Consider the following 11,429-nt stretch of genomic DNA (forward strand, 5'->3'; position numbering starts at 1 on the left):
CCTGAGTCTGAGGGAGGAGGGGCTAGGGCCTGGACTCCTGGGTCTGAGGGAGGAGGGGCTGGGGACTGGACTTTCAAGTCTGAGGGAGGAGGGACTGAGAGGCATACAAAATCTCCATACCTTAGTGAGGGCCGGGTTGGGCTCAGAGAAGTCCCCGCCAGGTGTTCCCTGAAGGCAATTGAGCTCGAGCAGCCGGCTCCGTTCCTACCAGAAGATATGGACAGCTACATGTCAAAGTCAGAATGGGCTGTCCCAGCTGCTTTCCCTAATGTCAGGAGACATCTGGGGTGCGGGGAGGTGGTGGGATGCCCCGGGGGAAGTGAGGACGGTAGGGTAGGGCAGGTGCCAGGGAGCTCACCTGTGACAGGGCCTGAAGGGCCTCCTCCTTCTTCCGGCTCAGCCCCCGGCTCTCGGCTGCCATCTGCTCCCCCAGTGACTTGAGCTGCTCTTCCAGGACCCGGATCCGGTGCTGCAGAGCAACCCTCTGTCCCGGTTACTCATCTGTCACGGCCCCACCCAGCTCTCCAGGCCACCCTCCCACAGAACCACATCTGCCTGGAGGGCTGGGGTTTACTCCAGCCACTCCCAGAGACCATGGGATCGGAGTGTCCAGGGCTGGGGACCCAGCGTTCAGCTCCCTGGACCCTCTTCCCTTTTGAGATCTGGGGAAGATGAAGAGAAAGGGATGGACAGAGAGAACAGCAACCAAGACAGGCCCCAAAAGACAGAGATGTAGACAAAGATTCAGGCAAAAGAAAAGATAGAAATAGAACAGAGACAAGTAGAGACAACCCGAGACAAAGGAAAAGCCAGCGGGACAGGAAAAAGATCCAGAAGCAGGTGGGGAAAGGAGACCCAAGAAAAGCTTTTTTTTTTTTGAGATGGAGTTTTGCTGTTGTTGCCCAGGCTGGAGTGCAATGGCTCAATCTTGGCTCACCGCCACCTCCGCCTCCCGGATTCAAGCAATTCTCTGCCTCAGCCTCCCGAGTAGCTGGGATTACAGGCATGCGCCACCACCCTCAGCTAATTTTGTATTTTTAGTAGAGATGGGCTTTCTCCATGTTGGTCAGGCTGGTCTCAAACTCCCAAACTCAGGTCATCTGCCTGCCTCGGCCTCCCAAAGTGCTGGGATTACAGGAGTGAGCCACCGAGCCCAGCAGAGCTTTCTAATCCAAAACTTTGGGAAACTCTGTGTTAAATATGGTCAAACATGCCCATTTTTTCCCAAGGGTCTGACAAGTCAGACCCTTGAATGTGAGGCTCCCAGGAAGGATCTGATAGAGCATCTTTTTGGAATAGAGGCAAAGAATGTGGTGGTGAATACCAAGTTTGTTCAAATCCTGGCTGTGACGAGGCACAGTGGCTCATGTCTGTAATCCCAGCACCTTGAGAGGCCAAGGTGGGAGGATCACTTGAATCCAAGAGTTTGAGACCAGGTGAAACCCTGTCTCTACTAAAAATACAAAAATTATCCAGGTGTAGGGGCTCGCACCTGTGGTCCCAGCTACTCGAGAGGCTGAGGTGGGAGGATTGCTTAAGCACACGAGGTGGAGGCTGCAGTGAGCTGTGAACATGTCACTGCACTCCAGCCTGGGTGACAGAGTGAGACCCTATCTCAAAAAATAAAAATTAAAAAATCCTGGCTCTGTCCCTTACTAAGGAAACTTGGAAAAGATTACTTAAGCACCTTGACCTTCAGCTTCTTTATTTATAACGTGAAAAAAAAAAAAGTAATAGAACTTGCCTCATAAGTTTGTTGTAAGGATTCAGTGAGGAAATGCTCATGAAATATTCACGACCATATCTGGCACATAGTAAATGTTTCATTAGTATCAGCTCTTGTTGTTACTATTCAGAAGAACATGACAGTCAGGAAACAAGGACAGAGAAAAAGGCAGGCACAGAGCAGGGGAGACAGAGAGGAGCAGCAAGGGGGGCAGCGCTAGTCAGGCATGACTCACTCTGTGCTGCGCCATGCTGGCCTGAAGTTCCTGGACCTTGGGGTCTGGCACCTGGGGCCCAGGGCTGTCCCGATCCTCCTCCTCCTGCCGGCTCTCCCGCTCCAGTTGCTGGAACTCCAGGTCCTCATAGGCACGTTGGGCCACATCCAGTTGTTCCCTCATCTATAGGTCGGAACACAAAAAGGGTGGAGGCCTGAATCCCTAAGACCCCAGGGAGTAGTGGGCTGGGGCTGGGACTCCTGGTCAGAGAAAGAAGGTGACTGAGGACTTGGATTCCTGGGTCCTGGGGAGGAGGGGGCTAAGAATCAGAGGGCCAGCTGGGCACAGTGGCTCACGCCTGTAATCCCAGCACTTTGGGAGGCCGAGGCAGGTGGATCACCTGTCAGGAGTTCGAAACCAGCCTAGCCAAAATAGTGAAACCCCGTCTCTACTAAAATTCCAAAAATTAGCCGGGTGTGGTGGTGCGCACCTGTAGTCCCAGCTACATGGGAGGCTGAGATGGGAGAATCGCTTGAACCTGGGAGGCGCAGGTTGCAGTGAGCCGAGATCGCACCACTGCACTCCAGCCTGGGCAACGGGGCGAGACTCTGTCAAAAAAAACAAGAAAGAACCAGAGGGCCATTACCTCCTGCACACCCTGCAGAAGCCGCTCGCGTTGGTCCTCTGGCTGTGAGTCGAGCTGTCCCTGGGCCTTGCGGAGTCTCTGGCGAAGACCCTCTAGGCGATCCCGTTCCTGGCTCAGCCGCCTCTGTTCCTGAAAGAACAACCAGGCTCTCAGCCTCAGCTTAAGCATAGCGGGAGAAGCAGCAGCCAGCCATATCTCAGAGCCTGCCTGGGGTGTCGGCTGTACAAAGGCAGGGACTTCATCTATGTGATTCACTCCTGTGCAAGCCTGCCTCACAGTCAGCGCCAAGATTTTAAAGAAATGAATGAGGCCAGGCGTGGTGGCTCACACCTGTAATCCTAGCACTGTGGGAGGCCAAAGTGGGAGGAGCTCTTGAGCCCAGGTGTTTGAGACTAGCCTGGGCAACATAGGGGGAGCCCATCTCTACAAAAAAACAAAAAAATTAGTGGAGTGTGTTAGTTCACGCCTGTAGTTCCAGCTACTCGGGAGGCTGAGGTGGGAGGATTGCTTGAGCCAGGGAGATTGAGGCTGCACTGAGCTGTGTTTGCATCACTGTTCCAGTCTGGGTGACAGAGGGAGACACTGTCTCGAAAGGAAAGGGAAGGAAAGGAGAAAAGACAGAAAAGAAAGAAAGAAAGAGAGAAAGAGGGAAGGAAGGAAGGAGAGAGAGAAAGAAAAGAGGGAGGGAGGGAAGAGAAAGAAAAAGAAAAGGAAAGGAGGAGAAAGAAACAAAAAGGAAGGAAGGATGGAAGGAAGGAAAGAAGAAAGAAAATTAATGAATGCAAAACATATTCATGTTATGTGATACGGTGGATGCAGAAGTGGATTGTGTCTGGGCCCTGTCCTCCAAGTGGGAACACAGCCAGTTGGAAAGATCAGGGCAGTAAAATCCAGAGACTGTGGGAACCCAGAATGAAGAACAATGTCAGCCAGAGGTTGAGGCTGCAGTGATTGCACTACTGCACTCCAGCCTGGGCGACAGTGAGACCCTGTCTCAAAAACAAAACAAAACAATCAGGGAGCATTTGGATCTGGGAAAATAAAAGGAGCTAGAAGAGCATTTTGGGCAGAGGAAACGGCTTGGCACAAATGCATGAAAGTTGAAAAGTACAAGAAGTCTGGGGGACAAACTCCAGCCAGGGTGGAAGAGGATGTGGTGGTGGGAAGAACGTGGTGGGAGAGGACAGTGGGAAGGCCAGCTCGTCCAGCTCACGGGGGGGTTGGTCAACCTGGGGATATGGGGAGCCTCAGAAGGACTGAAAGGATGGAGTAGGAGCTAGGAATCATCCCTCTGGGAGATGGGTTACAGGGGTGGAGAGCAGCTGCCTCGGGAGTCCTCCAAGCAATGAGGGTGAGACCTAAGCTGGGGCCTGGGCGGTGGGGCTGAAAAATAGATGGACTAGACAGAGAGGATCAGGAAGCAGAAAGGATAGGACATGGTGGTTGACGGGCTTGGAGGTGAGAGACAGGGAAGTGTACAGGGCAAAGTCCAGGACTCTGGCCTGGTGACCAAAGGGACAGCAAGACAAACAGTGTGGAGAAGGGAGTTGCTGAGGTCAGCCAGACTCCTGGGTCAGAGGGAGGAGGGGCTGGGGCCTGGATTCCTGGATCTGAGGAAGGAGGATCTGGGGGTCGGGACTTCTGGGTTTGAGGGAGGAGGAGCTGGGGGTCTGGACTCCTGGGGCAGAGGGAGAAGGGGCTGCGACCGAGATTTCTGGATCTGGGTGAGAAAGGAGTACCAAGTAGCCAGTACCCTAGGAAGAAGAGCACATTTCTGTCTCAGGAGAGAGGGCCTGGGAGAAATATGTGATCTTTGAGGATAAATGAGGGCCTAGGACCCAGCCTCATAAAATTCCAACATACACGACACTTGCAAAGAAAAAAACTGACAAAATCACAAGTCACCATTTTCCAACCTATAATGGTAACTGACCCAAGCAATGACCATTGATGGATGTTACAATCTTCAGATAAAAGATTCTTTTTTTTGAGATGGAGTTTTGCTCCCGTTGCCCAGGCTGGAGTGCAGTGGTGTGATCTTGGCTCCTGGGAGCTGCAACCTCCACCTCCCGGATTCAAGCAATTCTCCTGCCTCAGGCTCCCGAATAGCTGGGATTACTGGTGCCTGCCACCACACCCAGCTAATTTTTTGTATTTTTAGTAGAGATGGGGTTTCATCATGTTGGCCAGGCTGGCCTCAAACTGCGGTGGCTCATACCTGTAATCCCAGCACTTTGGGAGGCCAAGGCGGGCGGATCACCTGAGGTCAGGAGTTCGAGACCAGCCTGACCAGCATGGAGAAACCCCATCTCTACTGAAAATACAAAATTACCCGGGCATGGTGGTGCATGCCTGTAATCCCAGCTACTGGGGAGGCTAAGACAGGAGAATCGCTTGAACCTGGGAGGCAGAGGTTACGGTGAGCCAAGATCACGCCATTGCACTCCAGCCTGGGCAACAAGAGCATAACTGTGTCTCACCAAAAAAAAGAGACTAGGGTGATCTCATTAGGTCGGGACAACCAGAGATGAGGTTCCTGACACTGGCTCAGGAAGCACTAAAGCACTTCTGAATACGATCAAACCTCTCCCTCTAACCAACACCCACTTGCAGAAACAGAGGCATGTTCAAGGGCACCACAGGCATGCGATCGGCCATGCTCTGCCTATAGGACAGAAGACTGGGTTTTTCCAATAAACAGTATGGGGAAGACACAACGGGTAGGAACCACCAGAGATAAAACAATGGGCAAGGCATATCAGCCAATCACACTGACCTTTGGGGACTTCATTCAAACAAGCCACCTGTTAACTGGCATTTTGAGACTGTCTGGGAAACACAAAAACTAACCAGAAATAAGACAATACAAAGAACTTATTAATTTTTTTATTTTTGAGACAGGGTCTTGCTCTATCGCCCAGGTTGGAGTGCAATGTCATAATCACAGCTCACTGCAGCCTCTACCTTCTGGGCTCAATTGATCCTCCCACCTCACTCTTCTGAGTCTGAGGCCACAGGCACATGCCACCATGCCTGGTTAATTTTTGTATTTTTATTTTTCACAGAAACGGTGTCTCATTATGTTGCCAGGCTGGTCTCATAGTCTTGGGCTCAAGCGATCCTCCCACTTTGCCCCGCCCCCCATCCCCCCCACCCCGCCCCCGGCAAGTACTGGGATTACAGGTGTGAGCCACCTGGCCCAGGCTAAAAGGATTTCTTATCTGTCAATGATACACTCTAAACATATGTACAGACCATATGATGTCTGGGATTGGCTTTTAAAACTGGGGACGAGAACAAATTGGAGATAATGAAACAAGAATGTAAGAATATTAATCATTGATGAAGCTGGTGGGCACAGGACATGGGAGCTGCCTGACTATTGTGGGGTGGGTTTGGAAGTTTTCTTTCTTTCTTTTTTTTTTTTTTTTGAGACGGAGTCTCCTTCTTGTCACCCAGGCTGCTGGAGTGCAATGGTGCGATCTTGGCTCACTGCAACCTCCATCTCCCGGATTCAAGCGATTCTCCTGCCTCAGCCTCCCAAGTAGCTGGGACTACAGGCGCCCGCCACCACGCCCTGCTAATTTTTGTATTTTTAAGCAGAGACGGGGTTTCGCCATGTTGCCCAGGCTGGTCTCAAACTCCTGAGCTCAGGCAATCCGCCCGCCTCGGCCTCCCAAAGTGCTATGATTACAGGCGTGAGCCACTGCTTCCGGCCAGTTTGGAAGTTTTCACACACTCACATTTAAATAGCAAACAGACAGGGGACAAAGGAGGAGCCCCGAAAATCTCGCCCAGGGAGGGAGAAGGAAAACCAGGAGGGGCATCTGCCCCTCACTCTCTCAGGAGCCCAAATGTCTTCCTTTGGGGAATGGGGACAACCCCGGGGCGCAGGTGGCTAGGAGCACACCAATATCCATGGACCAGGAAGGACGCTGCTGATGAAGACCCGGTGAGCCAAACAGACCTGTTCCCGCTGCTGGCGGCCGCGCTGCTCCGAGGCCGCCTGCTGCTCCAGCAGCTCCCGCAGCTGCTCCTCCTCCCGGCGAGCGGCCACTCGCTCCCCAGCCAGCTCACCCCGCAGCAAGGCCACCTCCACCTCCATCTGCGGAGAGAATGCCAGGGCTGGGGGCTCGGACGCCTAGGTCCAAGGAAGAGGCCCAGGGCCTGAACTACCGGATTCGAAGGGAGGATGGACTCCAGGGACCTGAATTTGGAGGGAGGAAGAGCGGAGGGCCTAAAATCTGATCCCACCCGAGGAAAAAGCTGGGAGTCCGGCTTTGCGGGTTCCGCTTGAATTGGGGCCAGGCTTCCCAAGGGGTCCGCAGCCTCACCTCGATCCTCAGCTCCTTCCTCTGGCGCTGTAGCTCCTTCACTCGCTGCTCCATCAGGGCCACACGAGTCAATGCCTCCAGCTGCTGTCCTTGCAGGCGCCGCGCCGCCCCTCGCACCCCTTCCCGCGAAGAGGTGGATGCGGGAGGTGTGGCCGCCATAGCTATCGGAGGCGTAGCCTCGGGCTGAAGTTGAGGGGGGCGTGGTTAAGTGGAGATGCCTCGCCCCCTGCAATCACTAAGTAGGTCTGGTCCCCACCCAACATCACCCTCTGCGGGTCTCAGTCCATCAGTCCACTTACCTAACACAACCACCACTCCCATAATCTGTCTCAGGCTCTTTTCTTTTTCTTTCTTATCTTTTTTTTTTTTTTTTTTTTTTTGTCCTGAGATAGGGTCTCACTGGCTGGAGTGCAGTGGCGCGATTACGGCTCACTGCAGCATGGACCTCCCTCGCTCAAGCGATTCTTCTGCCTCAGCCTCCTAGGTAGCTGTGACTACAGGCGCGCACCACCACGCCAAGCTCTTTTTTTTTTTTTTTTTTTTTTTTTGGTAGAGAGGGGGTGATGCTATGTTGCCCAGGCTGGTCTCAAACTCCTAGGCTCAAGGGATTCTCCCACCTCGGCCTCCCAAAGTGCTACGATTACAGGCATGAGCCACCGCGCCCGGCCTCAGCCCCCTGTATTTAAGGTCGGAGTGGGGGAGGGTGCAAGTCCCGTGACCACCCAACCACACGGACCACAGAGGCTTGCAGTACCGTATGGAGGGTGAGCAGATGTAAAGCCGACTTATGAAAGGTGTTTCTTTTTCTCTATCAGGTCCTATTCTCTTGGCGTCACTTTCTTGTAGTGCCTGGATCTGTCTCTGTCTCTCTCTCCACCTGACCCCAGTCTCTCAGATTCGGTATCTGGCCACTGCCTCTGAATCACTAGATCTTTCTTCCTCGGAGTATGTCCCTCTCTCTAGGTTTTTCTCTATTTGTTTCTCTGAGCATCTCTGCCATTTATTTCTGGGTTTCCCTCTGTCTCGATTCCCCTCTCTCTGACTCTAGTCTCACTGTGTCTCTGTCTTTTTGGGGTCTTTGTCTCTCAGTCTCCATGTCTCTGGGTCTCTGTCTGGCTTCTTGATCTCTCTGCATCTCTTACTCGTTTGGTTCTCTCTGTTCTGTAGTCTCTCCTGTCTGTCTATCTGGTCTCTCTCTCTCTCTCTCTCTCTCGTTTTTAGAGATAGGTTCTGCTTTGTCCCAGGCTGGGGTGCAGTGGCGCAGTCATAGTTCACTGCAGCCTACAACTCCTGGGCTCAAGCGATCCTCCTGCCTCAGCCTCCCGAGTAGCTGGGATTAGAGGCACGCGGCACTGCGCTTGGACAATTTTTGTATTTTTTTTTTCTAGAGACAGGGATTTGCTACGTTGCCCAGACTTGTCTCGAACTCCTGGGCTTAATAAGCAATCCTCCCCTCGGACTCCCCAAGTGCTGGGATTACAGACGTGAGCCACCTATCTGGTTCCTCTATACCAGTCTCTCTGTCTCTGTCGCCCGTTTGGGTCTATCTCCGTTCTTGGGGCCTCCCCGTGGCTCTATCTGGTTTCTGTCTCTGTATCTGGTTTCTGTCTGTCTGTGCCTCTGCCTCTCTGGCTCCGTGTCCTGGTGTCTCTCTCTCAGTAGTCTCTGCTATCACTGGGTCTCTCTCCCTGTCTCCGTGTCTCTGTCTTTCTGGTTTCCCTCTACCTGTCTACCTGTCTGGCCACCTGTTTGGGTCCCCGTCGGTCCAAGCCCCCCGCGCTGTCGCCCTCGGGGCCCCTCACCGCGTCGCGGCTGCTCTCAGTGCTGCTGCCTTCTCCCACTTCTTCTTCTTCCTCTGCCTGCTGCTCAGCTCCCCCGCGGCTCGAAGGTTCCGCCAGGACTTCGGGTGCCTCCTGTTCCCGGGACTCCTCGGGATGGCCCTGGGGCTGGACCTCCACGTCGCATTCCGGGACCGGCGGCGGCGGGGTCCCCTCCTCGGGGCTGCTTCGCGTCCCCATGGCCGCTCGGACTCCTGCGGGGTGGGCGGGACCAGAAGCTCCGGGGGCGGGGCCTAGGCGGGGGCTAGGCCTAGGACGGCTGAGCGCCGCTCGCGTCTGCTCCGGGGCGCGGAGACCCCCCCCCCAAGGAGGCGGGGCCTAAGAGTTCAAAGGATGGGACTGAGCGTTACGGAGGCGTGTCCTAAAGTTTCCAGAGGCGGGGCTTGATGGCTCCAAGGCGACACGCCACCGGAGACGGGACCGGAATTTGAGTCCGGGTCGTAGCACGCCCCCTACTGACCTCTTCGACCCCGCCTCCCCTCCCTCATCTCTAGGTGTCAGGCCTTGTACCCTCCCAGCAGCCCCCTACAATCTCTTGGATTCGCTTAGAGCGACCCATCTTCTCCCTCCGAGACTCAGCAGTTCGGCTCCCGCCCCATCCTTCCCGGAGCCCCGTAGTCTTAGTCCCGACCCCACTGTGCAGGGCAACAGCGCCCACGCCGCCTCACCCAGGGATCCAGGAGTCAGGGCTCCCAGGCTCTCCTTCTCTGAACAAGCCAGGAGTCGGAGTCCTTGAGATTCCGAAGTCCAACAGCCACCTCCCCACAGCCTCGGCCCCCTCACAAGCTCAGGCTTCGGCGCGCTCCGCTCTGCGCGCTGGGCACGGCCGCTTCTGCCTATGAGACAGGTGGCAGGGGAAGAGGGAGGAGAGAGGCCGCCCGGTCCCCCTCCCCAGCAGCCCGGAAGTGGAGGGGGGACAACAGGTCCAACAGCTCCCGAGGGAGGAGGGAGCCACGGGCTTGCCCCACCCGTGGCCTCGGCATCCGGCCATCCCGGCCCCACCGGCCCCGGCCCGGCCCCACCCTCGTGGAACTCAGCATCGCGACCTCCCAGTCTCCCTCGAGCCCCTCATTCCTGCCCCCCTGGAGGAGTCTTGGCCACCTCTGTATGGGAGCCTCTCTAATGTCCAGACCTTGGGAGTTCAGAAAGGAAGGCAGGAATGGAGATGGGGACGTCTCCCCTCTAATGAGCCCTTCGGAAGGGCCCTGACCGGTTTGGGGAGCTGGACAAGGGGAAGGGGTGCCCTGAACTGAGTCAGACACCTGCCCAGAGACTGAGGGAAGTGTACCGCCACCCCCCCCCAACTTTGCTATGGGGTGGAGGGCAGAGGTTAAAGGTCTCAGCCAGACCCTTTCCTCTCTGGGCGAAAACAGGAAAATGAAAACAGGAAAATAACTGGTATATGAAAAGGGATGATTAGAAGTCAAGAGCTGTGTGAAACACTTTATACCCGGTCATTTAATTTCACCCTCAAAGCTGTCCAGCGAGAAAGTGATTACTACCTCCATTTCTTTTTTTTTAGTAGAGACTGCGTTTCTCCAGGTTGCCCAGGCTGATCTTGAACTCCTGGGCTCAGACAACCTGCCTGCCTCAGCCTCCCAAAGTGTTGAGATTACAGGCGTGAGCCACCGCTCCTGGCCTACTATCTCCATTTTATACTTGGGGATACAAGCTGAGGAGGACAAATGCACCCAAGGTTGGCTGGGCACAGAGGCTCAGGCCTGTAATCCCAGCACTTTGGGAAGCCGAGGCAGGTGGATTGCTTGAGATCAGGAGTTCAAGGCCAGCCTGGGCAACATGGAGAAACCCCATCTCTACTAAAAATACAAAAATTATGCCAGGCGTGGTGGCACACACCTGTCATCTCAGCTACTCCAGAGGCTGAGGCAGGAGGATCTCTTGAGCCCAGGAGGTCGAGGCTGCAGTGAGTCTTGAATGTGCCACTGCACTCCAGCCTGGGCGACAGAGTAAGAACCCATCTCAGAAAAAAAAAAAAAATGTAGCCAACATCTACACATGTTGTAAGTGGTAAAATGCAGGCTTCATTCTCTCAAAAGTCCATGTTCTTAACCATTGCGTATACTGTCACTACAAGCCAGGAAGTACCCAAAAGATCATTCTAAATGATAGTAACTTTAATGGTGAACACTGATAGGCCATGTGCCAGGCACTCACACACATTGACTCATCAGAGCATCACAACACCCCATTATTATTCCTTCCATTTTAGAGATAAGAAAACTGAGGCCTAGAGAAGTGAAGTAACTTACCCCAGGGCTAAGTGGGAAGTGGCTCAAAAGCAAGCCGGTGTTCTAATCCAAGGTGATGAGAAGACCTGCCCCAGATAGCTGTGTTTGTTTTTGATCTTGTGAGTTAGAAATCTTGTGGGCTCCCGGACTGGGCGCGGTGGCTCACACCTGTAATCCCAGCACTTTGGGAGGCCGAGGCTGGTGGATCACGAGGTCAGGAGATCAAGATCATATTGGCTAACACAGTCAAACCCTGTCTCTACTAAAAATATGAAAAAATTAGCCGGGCATGGTGGCACGCGCCTGTAGTCCCAGCTACTTGGGAAGCTGATATAGGAGAATCGCTTGAACCCGGGAGGCAGAGGTTGCAGTGAGCCGAGATCGTGCCACTGCACTCCAGCCTGGGCAATGGAGGGAGACTC

General features: G+C 54.2%; 1 protein-coding gene across 3 annotated transcripts in view; it reads right to left on the minus strand.

Moving 5' to 3' along the window:
* Positions 1–11,418, minus strand: part of PHLDB3 (pleckstrin homology like domain family B member 3) — a 31,881-nt gene extending 20,463 nt beyond the window's left edge. For 2 of the 3 annotated variants that reach the window (XM_063600348.1, XM_063600347.1), the window contains exons 1-7: positions 8,723–11,418; positions 6,921–7,103; positions 6,554–6,691; positions 2,587–2,715; positions 1,962–2,123; positions 359–469; positions 121–204 (exon numbers count right to left, since the gene is read on the minus strand). In XM_063600348.1, coding sequence (XP_063456418.1) covers positions 121–204; positions 359–469; positions 1,962–2,123; positions 2,587–2,715; positions 6,554–6,691; positions 6,921–7,103; positions 8,723–8,938 — 1,023 coding nt within the window. In that variant the 5' untranslated portion in view covers positions 8,939–11,418. The remainder of the gene's footprint in view (positions 1–120; positions 205–358; positions 470–1,961; positions 2,124–2,586; positions 2,716–6,553; positions 6,692–6,920; positions 7,104–8,722) is intronic. The other variant, XM_008970842.4, reaches the window with a different exon arrangement.
* Positions 11,419–11,429: the final 11 nt, after the last annotated feature.

The sequence above is a fragment of the Pan paniscus genome, chromosome 20, assembly GCF_029289425.2.
Source record: "Pan paniscus chromosome 20, NHGRI_mPanPan1-v2.0_pri, whole genome shotgun sequence".
NCBI classification, from domain to species: Eukaryota; Metazoa; Chordata; class Mammalia; order Primates; family Hominidae; genus Pan; species Pan paniscus.